The sequence below is a fragment of the Sesamum indicum genome, linkage group LG5 (assembly GCF_000512975.1).
Source record: "Sesamum indicum cultivar Zhongzhi No. 13 linkage group LG5, S_indicum_v1.0, whole genome shotgun sequence".
Lineage (NCBI taxonomy): Eukaryota > Viridiplantae > Streptophyta > Magnoliopsida > Lamiales > Pedaliaceae > Sesamum > Sesamum indicum.
In genome coordinates this window covers 17,091,741-17,119,430 of record NC_026149.1, presented here as the reverse complement: position 1 = coordinate 17,119,430, position 27,690 = coordinate 17,091,741, and the positions used below count along the sequence as shown (strand labels likewise).

At 36.9% G+C, this 27,690-nt stretch overlaps 2 protein-coding genes across 3 annotated transcripts; one reads left to right on the top strand and one right to left on the bottom strand.

The window, feature by feature from the left end:
- On the top strand, positions 5,347-7,913 carry LOC105162830 (RING-H2 finger protein ATL43-like). The gene has a single exon (XM_011080974.2). It carries the CDS (start codon positions 6,567-6,569, stop codon positions 7,776-7,778), a length of 1,212 nt encoding a protein of 403 aa, XP_011079276.1. The 5' UTR covers positions 5,347-6,566; the 3' UTR covers positions 7,779-7,913.
- On the bottom strand, positions 8,459-22,099 carry LOC105162829 (villin-4). Of its 2 annotated transcripts, none has more exons than XM_011080973.2 (23): positions 21,381-22,099; positions 19,932-20,018; positions 19,618-19,717; positions 17,822-17,890; positions 17,499-17,735; positions 17,242-17,419; positions 17,027-17,159; positions 16,369-16,531; positions 16,128-16,275; positions 15,864-15,964; positions 14,941-15,096; positions 13,904-13,972; positions 13,734-13,802; positions 13,481-13,618; positions 12,111-12,239; positions 11,722-11,869; positions 11,585-11,595; positions 11,139-11,279; positions 10,344-10,469; positions 10,197-10,262; positions 9,423-9,750; positions 9,139-9,347; positions 8,459-9,056 (listed from the first exon to the last, which is right to left on the bottom strand). In XM_011080973.2, exons 2-23 carry the CDS (start codon positions 19,985-19,987, stop codon positions 8,943-8,945), a joined length of 2,889 nt encoding a protein of 962 aa, XP_011079275.1. In that variant the 5' UTR covers positions 19,988-20,018; positions 21,381-22,099; the 3' UTR covers positions 8,459-8,942. The 2 variants fall into 2 exon arrangements, with proteins under 2 accessions (XP_011079275.1, XP_011079274.1); XM_011080972.2 differs by having other exon boundaries at positions 19,932-20,007.

Genomic DNA, 27,690 nt, shown 5'->3' with positions numbered 1-27,690 from the left:
TTCTTCTCTTTGTTGGTTAGATGTAACCTTCTCTCTGGCTTGTGCATTGATGATCCTGACATGGCGAATTCTCCCTCAAACCAAATCAAAAGGACTTTACTCAAGATTTCCTACAAACGACGCCAACTGATCCGGGTCGAAATTCACGTGACCTCCTTGGTCGGGCGAGCAGGTCCTCCAAGTAGTTCGAGATCGCCACCTCTCCCAGACTAGTGATTGGACCCTAAGAAAAGAAGCAGATCGTTAGGCTTGCTGGGGTAGCCCCCAGCTAAGACTCTCTGATACTTAAGTCAGTATTTGATTATGAGGTCGTGAAAGTAGGTGGCTTAGCGAATTGGAGAACTGAAGCGACCCGAAAGTAAAAAATGGTGAAGTCAACGTACCATTAATGCATTGACTGGGGGTATTTATAGAGAGAAGCTGGGGGGGTCTGGTTGGTCCAGTGCGCATCTTCCACATGCCTCGGGTTCTCGGATCGTGTCGCAACCCGACCCGATAAAAAAGACGTGGATCCTGCTGGTAAACTTGTAATTTTTTGTCCTCTCGAGGGCAAAATTATCCTTTTCTGCTAAAATAGGGTTTACCCATATCATGTAAGTTTTTTAACAGTTTATTTTAATTTGTATAAAAGTATAATTGCGGTTCAAAAGAAATTATAGATAAACAATATTTTTTTCTATAAAAATATGCTTAATCTAAACAATATTTATTTTTAACAAAATAAGAATAATCACGTGATACCACTAATTTTTTAATTCATAATTTTAGACATAATTGTTTAAATATTATCAAAAAAAATTATATAATTACAATCAGCACTGACAGCAAAAGATGGTAACATTTCTAGAAAGTATATGTGTAATTTTACAAAATGCGGGGGTAGTTTGTGTAAATGGTGTTGATGATTCTGGTGAGTAAATTTTAATTATCCAAAAAACAGGGTTGATTTGTATAAATAGACCATATGTCGGGTTGTAAATGTAATTATCTCTTTAATTATTATTGCATTTAATAATTTTTTAAATTTGACATAATTATAAATACTCTTTTGTTGTTTGAAAAATACCCCTGATTGAAATAGTCGTCCAACAACCAGTCCAATCCGTCAATCTCCAATTTAGATTTCTATCCATTTTTGTGATAAACTTATCAAAATATCCTTGTGGACTATGAATTATAATTTATTGTTTTAAAAAAATAATTCAAATTTTTATATGGACTAAGTGTACAATCTTCAAAATTTTCCATCCCACTTCATCCTGTATTCTACAATTTTTTAATTTTAAAAAGAACACAATAAGGTTAAAGTTGACAATTTCAAGCCTCCATCTAAAGATTATATAATTTTATCAAAATATTAATAATTTTTTATATAATAATAACGTATTAGTAATTAGACTAAAACTCAAAAAAATTCTTCATAGTTTTTTCAATAATCGAATTAAATTATAGCTTAAAATTAAAGTCACTTTCTATACATATAAAAATATTATATTAAAATGAGATAGAAGATCTTTCACTGATGACGTCATCTCATACACAAACACTAAGCAAAATGTGATACATTGGAATTTGCAATTTCTGATAAGATATGCATTTGTAAGATCCCAATCATGTAAAAATAAATATATATATATATAATATAAAAATAGACATAAGTTTCCCAAATTGGAAAACTTTTGTGTCATAGGAAGCTGTGAAGGGTATGGGGTGAGTTCAAGTTTCCAAGTAAAGCACATAGAGGGATCTGGCTCCCTAATAATGCTGCAACCATCTCAAAATGTGGGACAAATTCTATTTCTTTTTTCTTTTTTCTTTTTTATTTTTAGGATAAATTACATTTTTTATTTCATAAGTGGATTTATTTTCAATTTTGGTCCCACATTCAGGTCAATTCGTACATTGAGACCCATATGTGGTTTTTTTTTTTCAATTTGAGGACCATTAAGGGATTTCCGTCTAATTGATAATGGCAACTGCTCTCTCCGTTAGTTAATATAATCAAAATAAGGGTAAATTACATTTTTGGTACCATAAGTGGACCTGTTTTTAATTTTGGTCCCATACGTAAATGTGTGAATTGGTCTGAGTGTAGGACCAAAATTGAAAATAGGTCCACTTATGGGACCAAAATTAGAAACAGGTCCACTTATGGGACAAAAAATATAATTTACCCTTATTTTGATTGTATTGACCAACGGAGAGAGCAGCTGCCGTTATCAATTGGACAGAAATCCCTCAATGGTCCTCTTGAAAAAAAAAACACATATGGGACTCAATGTGCGAATTGACCTGAGTGTGGGACCAAAATTGAAAACAGGTCCACTTATGGGACCAAAAATGTAATTTACCCATACTTTATCAGGACAAAACTAAAATAAAAGTACATTACTAGTTTATATAAATAAATGGATAGTTACATCGTCCTCCTTTAAAGTTTGAAGTTATTACACGTAGATCTCTTAAAATTTGAAAGATTACATTTGGTATTCCTGACATTTATTTTTGTTCAACAAATAGATTAGTCTGTTAGTAAATCCACTGACATCAGCCAAAAAAAAAATGAATGAAAATCTATATTTATACTTGATTAACTTGTTACTGACTTATTGTAGGTCATATTAACCTTTTGTGACCCCCTTGTACATCTTCATATGCTAATGCATGCTTTACAAGGGTATTTAATTAGAAAATATTAATTTAACTTGTAACAAGTCAATCAAGGGGTAAATATGAATTTTCATTCAGTTTCTTTGCTGATATTCACAAATTTTACTAATGGATGATTCTATTTGTTGCATAGAGACGAATGTTAAAAGTATTAAATGTGACTTTTCAAATCATAGAAAGTTTATATTTAATTGTACCAAACTTTAAGGAATAATGGTGTAATTATCCCTATAATAAAACATAAATAAGATGTTCTCCGAATAAGCACCACATATATACATACTTAAATGTTCGCTTTGTATTTTATCCCACCAACTTTGCAACTTGTCGTTAAAATTGTAAGTCGCAGATTTCCTCCTGAAATTTAGTTTTCTTTTCACTTTTGTAAGTCCTTCCAATTTTCACTTCAGGTAAACTTACAACTTTTACTACAACTAATTTCTACCATAAAAGTAAAAATTATTGCAAACACTACCGAAAAAGCATGACAAGAAAAATTGCTAATTCCACTCCAACAAGGATAGGATTTTTGTTTGCAAACTATGTTACATCTTTTATCCCATTCAACATACACACATTATGCATATAAAATATTTTTCTAAATAAACTATCATGGGAAATAGTTTTTGTGTGCGTGTGTGTGGTAATTACTGATGGTGGAATATTATACGAGTTGTGTATTTTATAATACCATGAAGAGAGAGAGGGAGAAGATTCGATATTATGATAGTCGCGAAAGATCATAACTGATGTCCTCGAACTTGGATAAGTAGGGCCCTATAAAGTAAATGATAATGTCGGATATTATATTGTGGATTGAAATGTGATTGTCGGTATGTATTATCTCTTACACTGTTATGATTGTAGGACGAATATTTATTGTTTGGTGTCATCGCATAAAACTTATTACACATATTGAAAGAAGAAGAAGAAGAGGGTTTGCAAGAGAAAATCGTTAATCCCACGCCAAGAACTCGAATCTTTTCCTACAACACAGTTTGCTACAGAAAAGGATACATCAACAGGAAGTTAATAATGTCGCAACATCCGTCGCCAAATGTTAGTGTGGCTCACTAAAGCAACATGGGCAGACATGCCCCATACACACGACCCATCCATTTTCAAACACTCTGCAAATGTTAGTTTATTACAAGATTGGAAGTATTAATATGATTTCAATACATTTCTCCCTTGTAATAGGCTACCAATATACAGATATTTTTCATGTAATTCAGACTGCTTTTGGGCTAAGAATGTCTCTTTGTGGATAAGATAACATGAGAGGTTTTGGAACATTCATGTCCCACGTGCATTAGGATTGTAACTATTCATGAAAAAGATAAAGAAAGAATTGTGAGTGTTGTCGAGCATCTGAGGTTTTGGTTTCTTTGAAAACTTTGTTTGAGTTCAGCGTTGTTTTGTTGGTAAATAGCATTTGGATTGAAGGATTCGGTCGAGTGTACAATCAGATCGACTTGGTTTTTTATTAATCCCTTCATTATTCGGTTACAACGAAGGGAAACTAAGGGTAGTGTCTCAAAAGTTTGGGAAAATTGCAATTATCAAAGTCATAAGAATAGATTATAGGACGAAAAAATCTCTAATTTTTAAAATTACAGGACTAAATTATGAAAATTAATTCGTCTAGGATCAAAATCGTCATTCCATCTAACTTACAGGACGGAAATTGTAATTTTCCCTTCAAAGTTCCGTAAGAGAAGATTATGTTTGAATTTGTACAGTAATTTCATTTTTATAGCAAACCTTAGAGATACTGTACTATAAATTTGGTAAAAAACAAAAAAAAATCAACAATCTAATTCATTTAAAGACAAACATAATGTTACAATCCCAAACCAAAAATCTTGACGGGTCAAGTCTGCAAATCTTTTAGGGTTGTGACCTGCAAACACCAACATGGGTCGAGCTTGCAGGAGGTGTCCCTTGCGGTAACTTTCTGATGGTCAAATCAAGAATGTGATATAAAACGATAGTTGAGAATGAACATTGGGATTTAAAACATCTGGTGTAGCTTTTAGACTTAGTATTCAAATGAATGGGCAACGATACAGTCGTAATGTGGCATGCATGTTTATCTGTCTCCACATATTTTGTCATCAATGATCTCAAATTTAAAATCGTCTGGTCTGACCTAATAAAAAATGCACATACCGTTGGCCTATTTAGGCATTTTTCTTATGCTTGAGGGTAATTCAAAATTATGCTAGTTTACCCGTATTAGGTTGAGACGTACATTTAATCCCACTAAATATTTAGATAAAATTCAAATTGACATCATTAGTGCGGAACATCTAACCTATATTACTAGAGAATAATGTCAGGTGATAGATTTGACATGTCAAAACTTCGTTCGACATCGTTTTATTATATACTTTTTTAAGAAATACTTCAAGTATATCGTACATTACGTCAATGTATCACTCAGTTAAAAAGTACCACAAATTAAAACCTCATTTGCCATGGTGAAAAATTCGTACACTTTGATATCATAGTATTTAAATAAAATTTAATTTCGAGATTTGGGTAAGAAATAAATAGATCAAATTCATCTACAAATAACGAAAAACTACTCACATAATTTTTGTACACATGTAATTTGAAGTAAACAATCTATCCCGACCCGAGAATTTCAACAAAATCACCACTACTCTATTGAAAAATTCTCATTTATATCAGATTTGATCGAAACTGAACCAATTATATAGCACGTGTACAAACTAATGTGGCAAGTGCTAATGTGAAAATTGGTGAAATCATAGACTAAATTTTCCATTCTATACTACCAAAATCAATACACTTGCCATATAATTAGTGTATAATTCAGGAAAAGTGATCTATCACATGACAAATGTCACTGTACTTGTCATTTGATTGGTGTATAATTCAATCAAAGTGACTAATTATATAACAAGTATTTGATGAGAAGAAGGGAAAACCCCTCCCGGCAAGATCAATAAATAAGAAGCTTCGGCTTAGGGCGACCAAACCAAGCTCGATTCGCTCCAAATTCTCATAGTACCTTCCTTGGGAAAAGTGACCCGTGTCTTTAGGTCGCTCCAAGCTCTACCGGAATCGAGCATACCTTGGGGCACGCGCTACAAAATGAAGATCCGGCATCCTAATTCTGCACCTTACAGGCCACAACAAATGAATGGGGCAGTTGAGGCAAAAAAGAAAAAGATCAAAAACAAGAATATTCTTTTAGAAATAGCAATTACATACGGGGACTGACATGAAATGCTCCCATTCGCTCTCCATGCTTATCGTACGTCAGTAAGAACTTCAATCGGGGCAACCCCATACTCAATAGTGTATGGAATGGAGGCGGTCTTCCACTTGATTTGTAATTAATTTAATTCGATCAAACCTGATTTGCGTAAAAAAAATATTCCCAGCCTACTATACATGGAAAATTTAAATATGTGGTTTAACCATTGTTCACAATAAAACCAAACATCTGTCGCACACTTGGACTGCTACAATGTGCTTGGTTTTAGCTGCGGTTGAGGCTTAGATCCACTCTACACTAACCAAACCAACCCCTCCCCAACCCCACTGTCTTTTCTTTCTAGCTTTCGTCTGCAGCATCATGACACTATTCTACATACCTAATGGGACACACACACATATATATGGTTTCAACTGTGCAGCGGCTATTCATACACTACAGAGACAGAGAGAGAGAGAGAGAGAGAGAGACAGGAACAGAACCTGAACATGTGATTCGTTTTCTTGATCTCATAAGTGAAGAAACTTCTGTCCGCTCCGTGTCACTGTCTGTTTAAGTCTATATATATATATCAACTACGTTTGATGACTTTGTCTGAATTTTGTTGCAGAAAAAGCTACAATTCCCTGTTTCTCTGTAGCCTCTTATGGGCGTTTCTGGGCTTCTGTCATTCTTCTGCTTTTGCGTTTTCTTGATTTGTGAAATTGCAGTGGCTACAGAAACTGCTGCTAACTCGACGCACAGTCCGGTGGCGCCGCCGCCTCCAGCGGCGGCGTTTGACGGAGCAATAGCCAACGCGTTCAAGCCCAGTATAGTAATCGTTGTGGGGATTCTTACAACCATTTTCTCGATTACGTTTCTGTTGCTTCTGTATGTGAAGCATTGCAAGAGAGAGATATACGAGAGCAGCAATTCCAGGGGGCGGCCGCTGTCCAGGGGGAACTCGGGAATCAACAGGAAAGTCATCGAATCGCTGCCGATGTTTCGGTTTTCGTCTCTAATGGGCCAGAAAGACGGCCTGGAATGCGCGGTCTGCCTGAACAGATTCGAGCCCGAAGAGGTTCTCAGGCTGCTGCCGAAATGCAAGCACGCGTTCCACGTCGAGTGTGTGGATACCTGGCTCGACGCCCACTCCACGTGCCCGCTCTGCCGGTGCCGGCTTCACCCGGAAGACATCCTCCTCGTCGATCAGTTTACGCCGCGGAGCAGCGATCACAGGAAGGGAAGGGAACACGAGAACACGAGAATCTCAGGCCGCCATTCTTCTGCCGGGGAAAGAGGAAGTTCCCTGGGAATTATCGTGGAAAATCCGGGAAGCGATGATTCCAGGGGCAGGATTTCATTGGATAGCTGGAGATCCAGGAGGAAAACAGGGAACCCCGCATCGGAAAACAAGGGGAGATCGTCGGGAAGCTGGAAATCATCCAGAAAAGACGGGCCCGTGTCGGATAGCTCGACAGCATCCAGAAAAGACGGGCAGCTGCCTGTGCAAGGAGACGGGCACCGCTTGGAACACCGGATCATAATATCCGGGGCCGGGGAAGCAGAGGAGGAAGAGGGAAGGCGGTGGAGCGACGTTCAGGCGTCGGAAATTCTGTACCTGAGATCAGAAATGATACTGGGAGGGGAGGAGGGGAGCGGCAGGGGAGAAATTAATGAGAGAAGTGTGTCGGAAATAACCGGGGTGAGTAGGTACAGGAACAATAATGGAAGGAAGGAGGGGAGAGAGAGACAGGAAGAAGCAGTTGTAAAAAGGTGGTCGGATTGGATTTCACAGTCCCAACACCAGGAGCAGAAGACAGCTGTGAACTCTGCCATTTCTGCTGCCGCTGCCTCTTCCTCATCCGCTGTTGTTTAATTAGTGTAGATCATGATTCTTGATTTCTGCTATGGTGATAGAGGTTGAATGAAAAATTCTTACTCAAAACATATTTGATCAAATCAAATTAATTGAATGTGTGGTCACTTTCTTGAAATCGTACGTCAATCACGCATTTTATACTTATGACTAAATTAAATTTAAATTAGAATATAGAGACGGTGGTTATAGATTCTATCAATTTTTTGCAAGAGATTATTCTTAAGCTTTAGCCATAGTTGTAGAATTACTCCACTATTGTCTCGTACTATATTTTCTTGATATTCGAAAGGAGGAGAGACATAAGTGCAACTGTCATCTTAAGACCATATCATTAGAATTTCTTTACAACAACCGATTGAATGATAACTACCCTTCAAACAAACAGTGAGTCTGTCACAAACCCGACCTCTTCTCATAGTGCTGTCATAAGCAAATTCATACTTAAATGGATATGATTTTCGGAGATAACATACGAAATTTCAACAGTCGTTTCTTAGGAAGTTCCAGGATTTGAAGTCCAAGAATGATTTGATCAGCAACTTTAGTGTATAAAAATCCAAACACAAGTCCCTTGAACATAATAAGATGCGATGTTCTGAAACTCCGAGTCTCACAACTCACTAAAAATAACCCGTAACAATGAATCCAACCTGCACTACTGAGAGAGGGGAAGAAAATGAAAAGAAAAGCACACTTTTATTGGCTAGTCAAATAATGAAAGGACTGGTTTACATTCCTGTACACACAATCTTGCTACATAAACCTAAAACTTCCCTAAATCCCATTGCCGGAAACAAATGAAGCACAAACCGAAAAAATGCAAGCTCGCAACAAACCTCAGAGACCAAAAAGAATGTCAAGTCGCAAAAAGGGAAAACCGGAGCAAATTCCTATGCATTCAAACTTCTCTATGTATCAAGACTAGGCAGTTTTATCCAGAATCTGTTCATCAGGTATAGAAAGAAGCATCCTGGGAGCAGAAGCAGTTAAAAATGCACTGATGCTGTCCCCACACACACTTGGGAAATCGTTTCTTTGCTGTATAAAAAATGCATCCATGCATGACATGAAGAGAAAAGTCGTACAGGTTTCCAGGTGTTCTTTGTCTCGTCGGAAGACTTGCATTGGGACGCTTAGATGGATGAGATGCCTTGCAAGTGATCAGAATAGTTGAAGCGACATTTTAAGCTTGTTCTGTTTCCATTTCGGCAATTTGTAGAAAACATCCTTGGTCATGCCGAATTTCACCTTGAATTCTTCTGAGGACAAATATGTCTGGAGAAGGATGTGCGTAATATCAGATGAACATTAACTGAAGCATGACCATTAAGGTAAATAATGCTTGTCTTATACATACCTCTCGTTTCGTCACATCAATATCTGAAACTGGATCAGTCGACGTTGTTTTAAGACGATCATACGGGTGTACTTGGAGCCCTTCATCATCATCGGCTTCATTCTCCTTCACATCTTCTTGGATGGGTTCAGGCTTGGGCTTCAGTTCTTCTACTGAGTTTTGCCTAGATAGAGGAGGCGCAGATTTTGGTTTCTGTACCTCGGGGCTCACTTTAACACAATGGAGTGAAGTTCAATATGCATTCCCGAAAAAGTAGATGACATGAAAAAACACAAGAGCTATACCTTTAGGAGAACGGGGAATAATGAATTGCCGAGCGGGAGCCGATTGCTCAAATGTTGACGTTAGAGCTGCTATAGCTGCGGACTTTGAAGGCAGTTTTCCTGAATCCGGTGTCACTGATTTTGGATAAACCTTTCTCACCATTGGAGGGGGAGTTGACAAATTCCTTGCATTGGGATTCTCAAAATTAGCCGCAAGAGCATTGAATGCTGGAGATCTGCCTCTTACACGAACTCTGTCAGGGCTAAAAGACATACTTCTAGACCGCTGCGATTTTTCTGGTGCAGCAGACCTTCCAGTATATGAGACAGGTGTTCTCCGTTTGGGTTTCTATCATGCAAAAACATATAAGAAACGGAATAAAAAATATAAAACTAGTTTACCAGAATCATGTATCTTTTTAGTTCTGTCTTAATCATAAAATAAAATGAGCATCAACTTGGGATTCACATTCTCATCTCATATCAAGTGCTGAATTTATCAAAATGCAACTGCATCAACAGAACTATCTATAAAAATCTAATCCTTGCTAAAGTCTAAAATACTAAAACAAAATGAAATGGACTACAAATACATAGTCTATCTATTATTTAGTCTCAAGAAAACCCTGATTGTCTTCTGTTCATGACTAAGTTTGCGACATAGATCGCCCAAATAGTTCAGTCAAGAATCATTATCGAAGAAGATTATAAAATCATAACAGAAGAAATAAATCTATCAATGATAAATTAACATAACAGAGAAAATTGAAGGGGCGTGAAGGAAAAGAAACTCACATCCAACACAGGGGTGCGCCCATGTTTAAGAATCGTCAATTTTCTTTGGAAAGAGTTACCGTGCATCTGCAACAATAGAAATAAGTAAGAATAATATGAAGCTCTGAATTCGAAGAAGGATGTCAGACGTATAGTGATAGCACTCACTGCAGATTTTGTGGAGTCCCAAGAGAAAAAACGAGTGAAGTAAGATGGTTCATTCCCCTCCATGATAATATATATTGGAGTGTGGGGGGATAATTTCTCGTGAAGAAAATCACGCTCCAGAAATTTCTGCTTGGAAGCAATAAAATATACGGAGACGTGTCAAAATAACTTATGGAACATCTTAACATAACAAACTGCAAGATCCAAAATTTATATGACGTGTCCACGTCTAACTGAAGAAGATTAACAAGCTTATTAAGTTGTTTTGATCAAGCTAAAAATTGATTTATAACACACCTGATCGACCCCTACATTCCCAAACCAAGCACATCACAAAGAAGTTTAATTATCATCCATATAACGGATTCAACCCAGAAATCACAATCTGGCAGATATGGAAGTAAATGCTTTTCACAGTTTAGCATATAATATTAAATTACTCCTTTATTGATAGGTTTTGTAGATTTTCCAAGCACATCATAAACATTAGCAACATTTGATTTCGTAGCATAAGTTCATCACAGGTCCAAGTATCTCAGAAAAAAGTAGCTACAGATACTATCACGCACAAAAGAGCATAAAACCTTCACAGCACAAGTCAGTTTATAGGACAACCAAAGTTTTGAGGATCAGAACTTTGACTTTTCTAAATGCCACAGCGCATTGTTAGATTTGAAGCATATTGACAGTTTCAATGCTAAGCACAATGTCAAACAATCTTCAGAAGACACGAGCATAGTTCACTTGAAGTGGCTTGGGTCCACAACTAAAACATGAAATCAAGTTAAAGTGTACCTCTCCGATATTTAAAGTATTCATCTTATTCTTAGATTCCACCTGTTGCCCAACCCAAACATAAATGTCCGATTGGCAGTCAAGAACATATATATCTTCAGTCATTAGATCATCCTGGTTGAAATTGTATATCTCGGTCACCTGCAATACAGATTATGATTCAATGTCATACCATCCACGGAAAAAATAAATATATTAGTTAATAAGATGATAAGATCAGAAATAGCATCGAGGCGAATGGCAAAATGTTGGTGTCTGCATGAGAACATTGATGTCGGAGGGTACATTCTCCATGTTATACTCAATGCAGAAGCAAGGACTTTTTTCCCAAATACTGAACTAGTAGATAAGGATGGTAAAAGTGCGTAGTTGCAATGCTGAAAGTGCCAATAAGATTGCATTACTGTTTTCTCCCTAGATAATAAGGAGATATGAAATATACAAACCTTGAGATCTCCTGAGAACCAGTGCAAGTTCAGCCATGATTGGAATAACAAACAAATGAATGACACAAGTTAGTTGATTTTAGGAACGAACAGAAACAATAGCGAAAATATAAAATTGGTAACAAAAGATGCCATACCCTTCGTTAAGGTGCATGAGAACAGATGGGGATCGCTCTCAGCTACTCTTGCAATTCTCTGGCTTGGGTACTCAGATTTTCCACCTAACAACTCCCAAAACTGCTCAGACTCTGCACCTTCTTTTTGCAGTTTAGACTGCATGTTTGGCTGTAAAGGAAAAGAAGTCTGACAAGTAAAGGACACGTAACATAGACAAAACAAAATTTCTCCAGCAACTCCAACCACTCAATTGGTGTTGACTTCAGATATTTGCCTTAATGAGAAAACAAGCAGTAAAAAAGATCGCATCAGGTGCTCATCAACAAAACATAGCATGCAACTAACTGAAAAATCTATATGCTCAACTCAGTATGGTGAGAGAAACATCCATAGACCAGGGTAGTCAGACCTTTATAAGATCAAGCTGCCTCTCAACAACCTCCTGGGCTTCAGATGATGTAAGATTTCCAGACCAGGTAAAGACAGAGGAACCACTGTGTAGTATGTAACAGTAAGAGGAATTCAATGATGACGCGACCTGAATCAATAAAATAACAAAATTTATATATCCAAGCTACATAAATAGAACATTTTGAGCAGGGAAAGGAATTTGACCAATAATTAACTGGATATTATTTGATGAAAATAGATGTCCATATGACAACAGCTGTAACCTGCTATCAGAATGTATCTTCGATGCTCTGAATGTCATATATAATGGCTTAAGGGAACTTGGTAATAGATAAAAAGCTGTCCCTTGTTGCCAACATCACAATAATCAAAGTGGTTTCCAGAACAACAGCTCTAACATTCATCCTCTACAGGCTAATACATAGAGGTGTTCATTCTGTAAAACCGGAATACCAAACTGAATTAGTCAGTTAAGTTTTGGTTTCGGTTTGCTATTTTCTTTTTATATTTTGATCCGGTATTCAGTAAACCGAACTTTTCATTAAATTATAAAAAAAGTTAAAAATTAAATATTAAGTATTAAATATTAAATATATTAATTACACTTTTTATTTACTCTTTTTAATTTTTAATAAGTGAAATAATACAAATAGCATAAAAATAGTGTCAATATATAAAATAAAATTAAAAATAGTATCTCGGTACCAACACAAAATTGAAACAGAACCGAACACCGAATTTTCAAGAAAATAAAACCCGAACACTGAACAGAATTCTTGGTTCGGTTTCGGCATGTGCTGAATTTTCAAGTTCCGTGCGGTAACGGTTTGATCAATTTATCAAATTGTGAATACGCCTACTAATACATAACAAAATCATTTCCTCCTGTCACCGATGTTGCACACTTTTTATTTAGGAAATCTTGATGCCAGGGGTATAATAAGATCTAGTTTGCGTAAAGGCTATGAAGAAATGTACTCATCTTGCAAACTACAAAATGTTGTATGAGAAGCAATGATAAACATGTGATTTTGCTGAACTAAGATTCAAAATGAGGTAGAGAACTTTTTGTTGCAACAGAGAACATTTTGGGAACATTATTGTTCAGATAAACAGAGTTGGTCTATTTGGTATTTCCGCAATGTAAAAGTCCTAAAGCAATTTATCAGAGACAACCTCAAACAGAAAAGAAATTAAACGATCAGATAATAAAGATTAATAGGTGAAATAGAGACCAGAAACATGCTAGATGCTTTCCAAAAACTTGAAGTTTACAAGAGAACAGAGACATGCCCGATACGGTAAAAACACATTTCCAGCTGCTAATCATATAGGACTTAACAAAAAGGAAACGGACAGAGGACTTACTGGTTCAACTTGAATTGCTTGCATATTATCGGGCCCACTTCCTTGAACTCGGAATAATGCAAGTCCATCCTCTGAATATGTATCATCTGGAAGTTCCTTTTCGGTTATGTACTTTTTGTAGCCTTTACTAAGACCGCCCTGTCGACATGCAGATAAAATAATTTTACTCCATAGCCAATCATTGAAATAATAGATATGGATAAATAAGAACAGGAAGAATTTCTAAGTAGGTTGACATTGTCATCTCTCAAACCTTGAAGACAATGAAGCTCTGGAAAATGGCAAAGAACTGGATTGGTTCACTTCCTTCATGGATGCGAGCCTAGCAATGCAGAGAAATTAAACTATCAATACATCCATCAATTTAGAAGTTTGCATTGACAAGTAGAATCATAATAAAAGTGATCAAGGAGAGTGATGTGCCTGAGCAGGTAAGAACTTCAGAGACTCAACCATCTTGCTTGCCTGTGAAGTGGCCGATACCCTATCTTCCTATAGAGCATGATTAACATGATCAATAATTCCATCAACAAATCAGTACTAACCCCTAAAACAAAGATGACATGGCTTGAAAAAGTTGTTACAAACTAAAAGTTTAATATCGTCATTTTATACAGTATCTTCTTATTCCAGAAGTTTACCTTTTTGATGCGCGAGATATAATTGTTGAGATATTAATGTTTCGATGAGGTGGTTGTTTAACATGGTATCAAATATGTCAAATCTCGGTGCCACCCATTTATAAAAAGAGGAAAGGTCTCACGTGTAAGATTTGCAAGTGAGTGAAGGGAGACGACTTAAACTTTTGGACGATGTGGTCGTTTAACAATAATGCTTTAGTTGGAACTATCAAGAAAAACTTGTTTAATGTGCCTCTTATGATGAATTTCATCCTAAAAGCTAATGGATGATGATTACTAGAACGAGTAAGCGTTCTCCTGATGTGTATCCATGAAAGTTTCTGTATGTTGGTTGAAAAACATAGAACCATTTGCCCAAGCTCCTAGTTTCTAGTAAATATTCATCAAGTGGCCCTAGTAATTATATTGGATTACCCCCTTGTTTAGTGGTCTCTCATAGTCGGAAGGATAAGAGGGTAAAATGTCGGTTGTTATGCAATTCCTAGAGCATATTTTTGTTTCCTTCATATATCTTCCCTGGGTGAATGTTAAACCTTGCAAATGAAAGTATCCAAGTAGTCTAATGTTCAAATTTTCATTTCCAGCTAACGAAGCTATCTGGTTATGTCTAGATTTTGCCCTCTATCGAGGTCAGATGATCCAACAGATCTTATACAATATTTCACCATTAATTGTCTAAAACTTTTATCATTGGAATTGCCATGTGCAGAAACATACTCAACGAGGGTGGAAATTTGTGCATAAGGTAAATTGCTAGAAATGATATATATTTTGCAAAGCAAAAGGCAGAAGAAGATTGGGAATATATGAAGGCTTCACCTCAACACTTTGCTTCCCAAACCATGTCCCTATTAGAGTTTCATCTTTTTCTTCTCCAGGATAAGAATACTGAAAGATATAGCAATCTCCACTGTAAAACTTTGACTGATCTGAAGCTAGAAGAAGAGTCTTCTGTTGACCATCCACACGCCATACCTGGGCATTGTGAGCAGGAAGGTGAAAAATCAGTAGAAGCAGTGAAACAAGTGATGAAATAATATTACCTGAGAGAGATAATAATTAAGAGAAGAAAATGCACAGAGAAAGACTTCGCTTGCCTAAGTAATAGAAGTGTATTTATTTGAAAAGTGTTTCATAGACCCAAGTAGTATTTGACAGGTTTGCGGAGACTACAGCAAATACGATAGACATGAATCTCAAAGACAACTAATTCCTCTTGCATGTTTCTTAAGCTTTTGAGAAAGCAATGTGACCAAATTATACCTTTATTTTTGTCCAATTACATTTCACTTTACAACAGCTTTCCTGAAGGTTTCTTTTCAACTCCAAAGACCAATTCACATTTTTCTGAATTCCTGAGCACTATATCTTCTAATAAACCTGCAATTTGCAAATAATAACCCAGTTCTTTGCTTCTTTTTGCAACTCAGCCAAGTAAAGGGCGTTGTTTCTGGGTGGAAACTGAACAATAAGATTGTACATGCATATATAAAGGTTGGCCACTGGTTGCTAAAGGCTCAAATTGGCAGGTCCCTTTTTTGTTAAGGTTGAACACCACTAGATTACTTTCTCTATTTTTGTTTGAATAAAAAAGTTGAGCAGCATCTCCTTCTAAAGAATATAATTCTAGAATTTGCTTCTTGTGATAATAGTTGTTTCATGAGATCATTAAAGTAAACGAAAAATAGGAAGCCAATTCTCTGACATACCATACATAGAACAACATCCTGTTTACACATCACCTGTAAATCTCCAGTGCAGTCTATATACAATTGATGTTCTTCCTTAGGAGATTCTGCTTTGAGAAGACCCTTCACATTAACCCCTTGACGCTTTAGAAGTGCTAGAGAGCATCAAATGTAAACCAACAATAAGAAATTGACAAATAATGAAGGTGAGTATTCTGGTTAATTATGGCGATGAGGAGGAACCCAGGGCACACGGAAATGTTACATGAATGAATCTACATTTGGAAGTAGCATAAATCTGCCATATCTATCACTGACCTGCAACTTTCCCTCTACCATCCTCAGTAACAGCCACATTGGTTAATTGAGGCCAGGAGTCAAACTTTGAGCGAAATATCACCGTCTCAAACCCCTCAATCACACGGATTACATAAGAGTTGGATCTATCAGAGCTACGCAGTAGTTCCTGTTAATGAAAACATTTGCAAATTTAATTGATAAGACTAGTACCCAAAACTCCACATGAAAAGCCTTGAGTAACTAAAGTAGCTACACTTACATCAACAGCGCTGGTTGCAGCTTTTCTTTGATTAAGAGAACTACTTCTCCCCATCCAAACAAAGACTTCCTTCCCACAGTCGAGAATGTAGCATTTATGCGTATCTAATAACTGCCTTGTCAAAGAATCAACCTCAACAGGTACTGCCTCTCCCTTCTCAACACTAGGAACATTAGAAACAATTGTCAGAACCAACATGTCAAAGTTCTATGGTCTTTTTAACATAGACCAGTTACTTTCAAAGATAAAATGTTTTCAGCAAATGTCCATTTAGTTAATTGGTGAGACAGGGAAGAGGATCAGAATTCGGAAATGCAAATCCATTGACATCATATCTATAGTATCAATCCAAGGAAGAGAAGCAGAAGTATACTTTTGTACTCCTATGCAACATATATGCAGAAAACCAGGTATTTTTAGAGAAAAAAGAGGAACAAACAAGCATCAGCATGTTTGGTGGAAAGTCGGTTCAATTTTATTTCCACTGCAAATAAATTGGTTACAAACTCCTCATATTCAATTTAGGTCTTTCAATCCTCAAAGCATCAAGAACTTTTCTAACTGAACAATAAACCACGACAAATTAATCCACCCTATGAAAACAAGATGCATATGAGAAACGACTTGAGGAAGCAGTGCTAGTGGAGAAATTGAATACCAGTAGAGCTTAGAAGGACCAACATCATCGCTCTTTGGTTCATCAATGGTTGTTTTCCTTGGAAGTGGAGCAAAGCCACCAAAGAAACCCCAAAACTCTCCGGTCTCAGCATCAGCCATTAATTTTCCATCTTCTGCAGTCAAAAGAAAAGGCAACAATGTATCATCCACCACACAGTATCAACATCGAAAACATTCAATTTGTGGCACAGTTACCAATAGCTGCTATTTCACATTTTCCATCATGGTAAGTATCTTTAATGTACTGCACAACTTCCAGAGCTTTAGCCCTCTCTTGAATGGATGAGTTGGAACCATTAAACTGAAAAATCTTGGACTTTGTATCGAGAATAAAGATGTCATCATGATTCAGAGAGGATCGAGCAAAAGGCACCTGTCAGCGAAGAACATAGTAAATGTGAACACTGGTACTATGAAGATGCACCACCAGAAGCCTGTGAGAGAAATCTTACCTCTTTCACATGAACAACATGCTTTCCTTTACATACGTACAAACGAGTCTGGTGTTCTTCTGTCTCGGCATGCTTGAAGCCCGAGGCAACTCCACCTTCTTGAGGTATTATACATGGCTTAAAATAGGACAGGAACTTCTCTGTTTCATGGCCTTGTACTTCACGGTATTGAACAGCACGCCCACCCAAGGCTGCATCTAATTCAACAGTTTTGATGGCTGCAGTGCCGGCTTCATCCTGTATACGATAATGTTTATAGAATCAGGAAACAACTGCAGAGAAATACATCCACTAAGATATAAACAATAGCCATAAAGACTTACCTGACTGGTATCTTTACCCAGCCAATAGTGAATATCATGACGCAGGGAACCATTTTTCGAAGCAGTGGTCTGAAGAAAGGAGAGTACTGGGTCACACTAGAGATAAATACCTCCAACATAATCATATTCATAGGAAATAATAAGATAAGACATAAGAAAAACTGAAATAGCATGGCATATAGCAAACATGAGTTATGCACTAATTATAGAAACACACATTTGAGCATCAACAAGGGACTATAGGCATGAAATGTTTGGAGCAAGATTTAATAATTTTCTTTTAGTAAATTGGTTCTGTGGCGTAATTGGTGCAGATGGTTGACAGTTTGATCTTTGTACACACAAACCACCATCAAAACCAGCCCATCATCTCTCTTATCCTGTCACTCTTTGACAGGTTCTTTTCATTTCCGGCCTCAGAATGTTTGAAAAGAATGTCCAATATTATGGTTGCAAAGTTTTTAAAAAAATGGAAAGCAGTAAATTAATGCAACAGAGAGTACAGCAAATGTAGATAACTACTGCCCTATAGTTGCAGAGCTCTCAAGAAACTTTAAATACATTTTCAAGGGTAATTAGAATTCTACTTGGCCGGAACAAATATTCAGCATTTAAATTAAGTAAAGAAATTAGCACCAATCCAACTGACTGGATGCAAAACTATGTGATTTGTACTTCAACAAATGATTATATAACTTATAATTACCAAGATCCACTAACCAATCATTACGGCTATCAACCGCGTGTCTGACCCTGCTTAGGCTTGCGCTCGATTTAATTCCATAGTAGCTTTTTCATCTAGGCTTAAAGTTTTTCTCGTTCTTTTGCTCAAAGTTCAGGCTTGGTCTGATTACGACCTTCAAGCCAAGCCCAAGCTAGCCCAACTTTTATTTTGTTCTATAGTTTTCAGTAAAATTAATAATACAGATTTTAATACCAAATAATAAGAAACAACTTCAAAACAATAAAATCAAATTCTATCTATTCTAAAGTGAAACATTGTTGAACTTCAAATCGACAGAGTCAAACCACCAATTAGTTCCACAATAAATTAAATAAAACATAATCGTTAGCAACTTGTGAGCATTTGAATTTCCCTACTTGTCTTCAAATTTTGGAATTACCAGGATTGATAAAAAATTCAAACATTTTACATATAGTTATTGTATACTTATTTTTATACGTTTCCTATATAACTCTATTACTTGGCCAAATCCAAGCCCAATCAAAGCCGAGTCTACACAGCATGTGCTCAGCTCGAATTTAAGTCCAAGTCATAACCTTTGGCTCAAGATTGGTTTGAGAAACTTCAAGAGGACTTGTGAACGAGCATTGACAGTCTTAGCAACTGTTAGCGTAGCACTCGTAGAACCAAACCAGAGCAACAATGACACATAATTGGAGGTATTAAGAATATTCTGAAGATAGCCACAGGGTCCACAAGAAGTTTTCATGCAAAATGCTAGAAGGATCAGAAAACAATATCATTAACAGTCGTACTCATCCTTCAAGTATGATGTTTATGATTTACTGGAAAGCCAAAACGACACATTACCAAAGGTCAAAATCTAGATGCAAGTCTATAAGAGGTATTTGGGGGGAGTGAGGGGTTGGCGTAAAATTAGAAAGCATAAATAACAACCATTCTAATGAGCAATAGTACATGCAGAACATGGAAATTAGAATAAAATATGTAAGATGCATTTGTGCTCCACCCAAAGTGGGGTTCCTGCTCTCCACTAAATAATCAGTAGAGACCAAGATGCTAGTTCTGGAGAATAAGAAATCAAAATTACCTTTAAAACCACATAGGAATCTCCAGTGAAAAATTTTCCATGTGAAGATTGTGCCACGGGGACAGGACGAAAATTTTCGATCCGCCATATCTCAATACCACTAGAGTAAGTCAAGGAGGCAAATATATATGAAGTCGTGATACTGATATGTCACTGCAATATGTCTTACTTATGCAACCTAAGCTTCTATCTTAAAAGGTTCTAATGTGAATCCTTTTGAAAACTATTTTGCAAACTGCATTGCGCAAGTGTGAATATAAATACTTCAATGCAACTTAATAAGACTTGCAAATAACAAGTTCCCATAAGGATACGCCTTCTGTCCTGCCCCCTGGAAAGCTGGATCCACATCTCTCATTGAAACAGCCATAGTGATTATCCAAATTTGACCTGAAACAAGACTATGGAAAATTATGTGGTATTGAGTAAGTAACACTAAAAGAAAAGACAAACTTGCTGAAAAAGTAAAAATACTATACAAGGTTTAGAATTGAAGCACATGAAAAGTATCATCTAGAAGCATGGCTTTACTTATTAAACAGTGCACTTACTGAACCAATTATTTAAAATGGACAGAAAAAAGCAAACAAACAGGGTTACAAATCCCAAGCAAGACGATCATAAGTTCTTTGCAGGGAATAACAACTATTGCACTCAGTAATTATGAGTTTCTCTTCATGACGAGCTCATGGCTAAAGTATCTTTCAGGAACAATCAGCGGGAATGCCACTCTTCGGACTTATGAAACAACCAGCAATACCCTTACCCCAACTCCAGTTCAATCAACTTTCCGGCCAATTAAAGCATTCCCTGTATCTGTTTCCAATATAACATAAACACATCTGAACAATAGTCTTTAGTTCCACTTAATCTGCAGGAACAATTGAATTGCCTCGTACACTTTCTCAACACTTCAAGCCTCTCCAGCACAGATTGGTTGTGGGAGCAGCTACATTCACATTCATTCTCCTTTGCTATCCAAATCTATCTAGGTTTGTGCTTCTCATTCAATTTATCATATTTCCAAGCCTCTGAACTGACTTCCATGCTTATCTTTGCACATTTGCAGATATACAACTCAAATGCATAACACGGTCCAAGTCCAACAATGCTAATATGAAACTTCAAACTTGACCTCTGGGCTGAATGGACCATCTAAATAGACAACTTCCTGTCCATTCCCATTCCTTGTAAGTTGCAACTGACATTTCGTCCGTTCCGTCAATTAGGTGCAATTCACCCAAATACTTAATTCCAGTCTGATGATTAAGACAATTAATGAATAAATCAAATATCTGGATTTCCAAAGAGAAGACACAGCAGAGCCATAAATCAGCTGCCATCAGAAACTTCTCTCCATGACTTTTTATCTAACTCACTAGTTCGCATCCCCATACGAGGGCCAAGCTCTTTTCTGCAATTTCTTGGGGCCGTTGATCTTGAAACTCTGACTCACTTATTGAAGTAAAGACAAAATCTTTTGCGTCAAATGCAAGATTTTACGAAACAAGACAACCATTCAGACATAACACACCTCAAATGTTACAGTTCCCAAAGCAGCACCACTATTTCAAATGAAAATGGCTGCTTCCCTGATCATCAGGACTCAAAATTTACCAATTAAAAGAAGCACCAGCCCACGCACACGCCCCATACTCAAACATCAAAGAATATAGTCAAAGGAAAACCCAAATCAGCAAAGAAAGTCGAGAAAAGAGAAACAGAAGATAAAGCAGAGGAGCTCTGTAGAGCTAATTAATCACCTTTACTATCTGACGACGGTAATATTCCTCAAGCCCCACTTGAAGTAAATCGAACAGATCCAAATCCAACGACTCAACTAAGCTTAATCAACAAAAAAACAACAGCCCAGATTTCCCGAAAAAGAAAACTGGGCTCTCAAGAATAGAGGAAAGAATTTCGATAGACGCAGATTTTTCTGATGTAAGAGAGAGAGAGAGAGAGAGAGAGAGAGAGAGAGAGAGAGAGGGAGAGGGAGAGGGAGAGGGAGACAGAAGAGAGAGAAAGAGAGAGAAATGGGGGTGGAGGGAATGATGATGAGTTGCCTGACAGGCGTGCCTATCACTAACAGCAGCTAAAAAAGAAGACTCCTTTCTCAACACAGTAATCACAAAATGAACTGTAAAGACCCATTAACCATTTCATTAATCAAAAACACAAAAAGCAATTATCAATCAAGAAAGATTAAAAAAATAAATAAAAATCAATCCCAGTTGGTGAAAACTACAGCGCCCCTTTCGCACACAAAATCAGAAGAAAATCCCGGATAACTCGAAAAACAACAAATGAAATGAAAGATTTAAATAAAAGGGGTGATGGGCAAGTAGAAGAAGAGCTGACTTCCGAATTGAAGGGATGAGAGAGGGACAGGAGAGAGAAAGAGAGAGCGGAAGAGTCGGTGACCGGCCATGATTCATGGATGGCCACAAAGGCGAAAAAGAGTCTTCTTATTTCTTATTCGGTAGCAAAAGGCAAAGATGCTGTTTTTTGCTTAGCTGCCTCTACCCCTTGTTCGCTGTGTTGTGGGTCCCCCTATTCCACCCCCACCCCCCTATTTCCCTCATTATTATCTTTATTTTTAATACTCCTATTTGAAATTTTTACAGCATGGATTATTAGAGCTTGTTTGGCTCCAACGAAAAATACATTTATAGAAAAATAAATAAATCTGTTGACGTTAAAATATTTTAGAATGAATTATTAATTGAATTCAAAAAATTTAGTTAGTTAATAGTTTGGGTCTTATTTATTTTTATGGATCAATCTATAATAAATAAATTTACTTTTTCAATTTTGGATTGACTAATTTGACCAAATTCTTGTTCAAATACAGTTCTTTCATGTCAAGGATCATGGTGTATAAGTTCATGAAACTGAATCTGCCTAAAGTCATAAACACCCCTATAAAGAGGGATCTTCTCATAAGGACACACACAATGCATAACAAATTCATAGCAAGAGCAAGACAAAAGCTTTTTGTCACGATGAAGTTCTGCAACCATAAGGCATTGATATAATGTTTAAAGATAGCACGCAATAGCCTTCCAAAAATCATAAGAAGATTGCGAATTCGATTCAAGAACGAACTCTAAGCCCTTGAATCTACAATCGAAGAGAGTAACAAGGCGATTATTTTGAATTCAAATATTGTAAACCACTTATATTCAAATCAATATATTTCATTTGGTCCATATTATTTGTTATCTTATAATTATTTTTTGCACTCACAAATTTTTGTGAGAATAAATTTCTGGTACACCTAGAGGGACCATCTCTACCCCTCATTCCTTCCTCCTAAGTTAGAATTTAAAACATCACTCGACGAACCAAGTTTTCATGAATGAGAAAAATGTCATCAACTTCACCACTATCATTCAATCATCAATCGGGGGCAAGATCGTGAATACCTCTCCTTTTAACCATTCGAACTCGGCGAACCCTACTGAGATCAACTTGAAACCTACTCCTTTTGCCACTCTTCCCACTATGATCACTGAAGTTATGTCTATGGAGGACAAGTTGCTCAAATCGCCCAAGCCATAGCCGACATCCAAAGGATTGTGAAAGACAAAAAACCTTCAAATTGCTCAATTGATTAACAAACTCGAATCTACAAACGTTGGAGAATCAAGCCAGAATCGCTCATTCACTTCAAAACATGCCGAAAAAGAGAATCAAACAAACGAAGAGGCACCAAGGCAAGAGTCCATACCAGAAATCTAGGCATTCCATGACTTCCATTAGTTTGTTGTTCGTCGAACAACTGCAGGAGATGATTACCAATACCATCAAGGCCCACTACGGCAGATCTGCACAGAACTCGATTGCCTACTCAAAGACATATACCAAGTGAATTGACAACCTAAGAATGTCGATGGCTACCAACCGCCAAAACTGCAAAGTTCGATGGAAGGCAACCCAAAGCAACATGTCACCCACTTCATCGAGACGTTCAACAACACCAATACCGATGACGACCAACAGCACCAAGGCAAGAGTCCATACCAGAAATCTAGTCATTCCATGACTTCCATTAGTTTGTTGTTCGTCGAACAACTGCAGGAGATGATTACCAATACCATCAAGGCCCACTACGGCAGATCTGCACAGAACTCGATTGCCTACTCAAAGACATATACCAAGTGAATTGACAACCTAAGAATGTCGATGGCTACCAACCGCCAAAACTGCAAAGTTCGATGGAAGGCAACCCAAAGCAACATGTCACCCACTTCATCGAGACGTTCAACAACACCAATACCGATGACGACCTGTTGGTTAAACAATTTGTTGAGTTCCTCAAATGTAATGTCTTTTTTATTAGTATGTGAATTTAGAACAAAAGTCAATTGATAGTTGGGAGCTAATGGAGAGAGAATTCCTCAACTGTTTCTATAATACTTGGCTCACTGTGAGCATGACTGAGCTCACCAATGCAAGACAATGAAAAGATGAGCTGATTGTCGACTACATCAATCGATGGTCCACCTTCAACTTGAACTGCAATGACACTCTCAAAGTCATCTAGACAAGAAATGTGCATCCAAGGTATGCATTAGGGGATCAAGCCAAGAAACTTTGAAGAGTTGGTTACCCGTGCTCACGACATGGAATTAGGGGTTTTTCTACATTCTATAAGGGATCATCCAAGGTATGCATTAGGGGTTTTTCTACATTCTATAAGGGATCAAACCAAGAAACTTTGAAGAGTTGGCTACCCGTGCTCACGACATGGAATTAAGTATTGCTAACCACAAAATTGTCTTCCCAATCAACGATCAAAAAAGAGACAAACTCAAACAAAAGCAAGAAGTTCGCCAAGCCCAAGCTCAAGGATTCCATGACCATCAAGAGGGATCCTGCCAAAATCTCCTCTAATGCTAGGAAAAAGTGGGATAAATCTTGAAGACCAGCGTATGACAAATGGAAGACGTCAGCTTATATTGAAAGAGTTGCAAGAGAAGGTATACCAGTTCCCAACTTGCACATGCCTTACATTTTCAACGAGCTGTTGGAAAGAAACTTGATCAAATTACCTGAGTCAAAGTGTACAGATGAAAGGCTAAACAGCCCCTAAGTATAGCAAGTATCACTGAGCTGTTAGTCACTCCATTGGTAGTTGCTTCATAGTCAAGGAGAAAATCATGGCCCTGGCTAAATAAAGGAAGATCATCATCAACATTGAAGAGACGGCCGCTACGAATGTCACCAGCAATACTCCAGTAAATAGTATACATGGCTAGAGGGAAAAGCAAGAAGTTAAAGTACCGTCTACAATAGCACCATCAACACTTCAGTTTGGGATGAAGAAAACAAAGTACTCGAGTTATTGTTGTTGTTCAGTTGCTGAAGTCACTCCTCTCCTTTAATGTTTTTGTTCTCTCACTTAGCACTAGCGCTTTTTAGTAAGCCATATACTTTATGCTTTTGCTAGAGCAAATAGCGTTTTGCTTTGTATAGCCATTAGAGGTTTCTTAAACGGTTAATTAGGTATTAGTAGTTAATTTTAAGCCTAATAGTCGGCTTAACTACTACTTCAGCCTGTTCTATTTAAAGGGGCGGAACCTTCTTGTAAAACATAATTTTTTCTACAATTCAAACCTTGAATTTTACTGTTATGTTCTATGGATATCTTCTTCTTTCTCTCTTTAAATTCTTTACATGGTACCAGAACCATTCTTTAATAGTTCTTGAAATTTTTTGCTTTCCCTTAAATCTCACGCTTCTAGTCTGTGAATCAAGAATCCATGGCTGAAAAAGAAGAGAAACCGAATAAACAAAAGATGGTGAGCAGAAGAATCAGAAATGATGAAGCTACAAGCATAAGATAATGCAGGGATGTGTCTTGTTTCCTTGCTTCTAGATGGGAAGAATTACCTGTCATGGAGCAGATCTATACTTATAACATTAGGGCAAAAATGAAACTAGGATTCATCAATGGCAAGAAGCCAAAACCCAAAGAAAACTCAGATGAATATGAGCAATGGATCAGAAATGACTATATGGTCACTTATTGGATACCAAACTCTATTTCAAAAGAAATTGTGGAGAGTTTCTCTATGTTAATTCGGCCAGTAAACTGTGTGAAGGATCGCGTGGTACGATCCGGGAACATGTTAGCGGAAGCGGTAAACGTAAACGCATCCAATAATAAAAATTAAATCATAAAAACAACGAAGAAAGGGGTGTACCCTTAGAGTTCCAAGGCGTTCAATGTAGTACGGAAGTAAAAACGAAAACAAAAACCATACGAGACTATTGGTGTAAACGAGAACGTAAAATCGTAAAGATGATACCCTTTTGTTTTCTCGTTAACTAAGCCAAAATGTTCACCGGAGGTTCTAACGTAGCAACCCCCCAAGTGCATTCACACCACATCGAAAATTGAAATCTTTTAAACTCCTTGCTATAAGAGAATAAGAATTCTCCAAGAGAATTAGAGAGAGGGCGCGGCCTAGTGGTTCTAAGGAAGGATGATTATTTTTCTTGTGTTGTGTAATATTGTGTGATAATTATTTTTCAAATAATTATACAACATATATATATATATATCTTGTATTGATAGATAAGAATGTGTCTAGATATATTCTTGTTATCTACAAGGTATGTTTCTCTTTATTCCAAATAAAGAGATTCCCAACAATGACCAATAATGCACTTTTCAAAAAATATAATTTGTTGGTTAATTTTATCCTTCCATAGAATTTCCAAATGGGCTCAAAATATTATGTTGGCCGATTTTATCCAATAAAATTCAAGGCCCAATGAATTTTAATTAAATTCAGTTTAAATAAAATTCATTCAATTGAGTCTAATATGTATTTAATTTAATTAAATACATAAGCCCAAATTGTCTTTTTTATTTAATAAGATCCAATTTATTAAATAATAAGGACAAACCTAATATAAATTAATGCCATTAATTTATTCTTGGGATTCTCAATCCAATGGATCTCTCTTTTGTAAGTAATCTAATTACTTACGGAATTAATTCTAAATTAATTCTTTGTCCTTTCTCGGTGATTTGTGTGTGACTCTTTAGGTTCACCTTTCAGCTAAACTTGAGCTAGTGTCTCACACTATTATTAACTAAATCTAATTTAATTAATAATTCATGATCAACCCTTGATCAAGAAAGCTTGTTATCATGAGTGATCGTCTAGCAACTATTCATGGCACTAGAGACTAGGTGAATGACCGTGTGAACATTTAGGCTCTCAAGTACATATGGGTACCGTCCTTCCATCTACCATATCTCGGTCTTAGTTTAGGACATATAATTAGGTGTCAGTTCCTATCCTGGACTAGGCGTCTATGTTTAATATTAAAATCGCATTACGCCAAGTTTCTCAATATAGGAACCTCTTTTTCCTATTCGATCAACGACTGTGGCCACAGGTTCATAAAGCATGAATGCATCTCCAAGTGTATAGGAGATACCTCTGTCACATACTGACAGGGGACGAATCCTCTTCTTGAAACTCAGCGTCCTTGCTACATACTCTAACTGCACTGGACAAGGCTTATGATGATCATGCCTGTGACACAATCACCTCGTACGTGATTCCTCAAGACTGAGGACTACTTCCGTACTATCAGAGCCAGGGATTCAAGTCATACTGACCAAGCTCCAAGGCTTCCATACGACAATCCCTATAAGTCAGTTCAATTGATTTGACACCTGGTCAATCAACATACCAAGATTGCATAGACGTTCCATGTCTGTCGTCAATGAAATACAGTACTCACTAATTGAATGCAACTCTTAATGCAAGTCTCCGTAGGAATCTCGATGCCCCAGTCTCCAGGTCCTTAACTTGGAACGTTTCAAACCCAACTTTTTGGCAGTTGGTTTCATGACCTCCATCCAACGCGCGACCCAACTACATGGTTGTCAATTGGTCTGTGGATTTTGTTTCGATGTTCAAGCAAACGCAAACATACAGAATGAGCACAATAAAGTAAATGTCAAATAAGCGAATACTCATTTTGTTCACTTAAAATAATATTACATAATATCAATTAATGTCAGAATAGAATACATCCAAAACC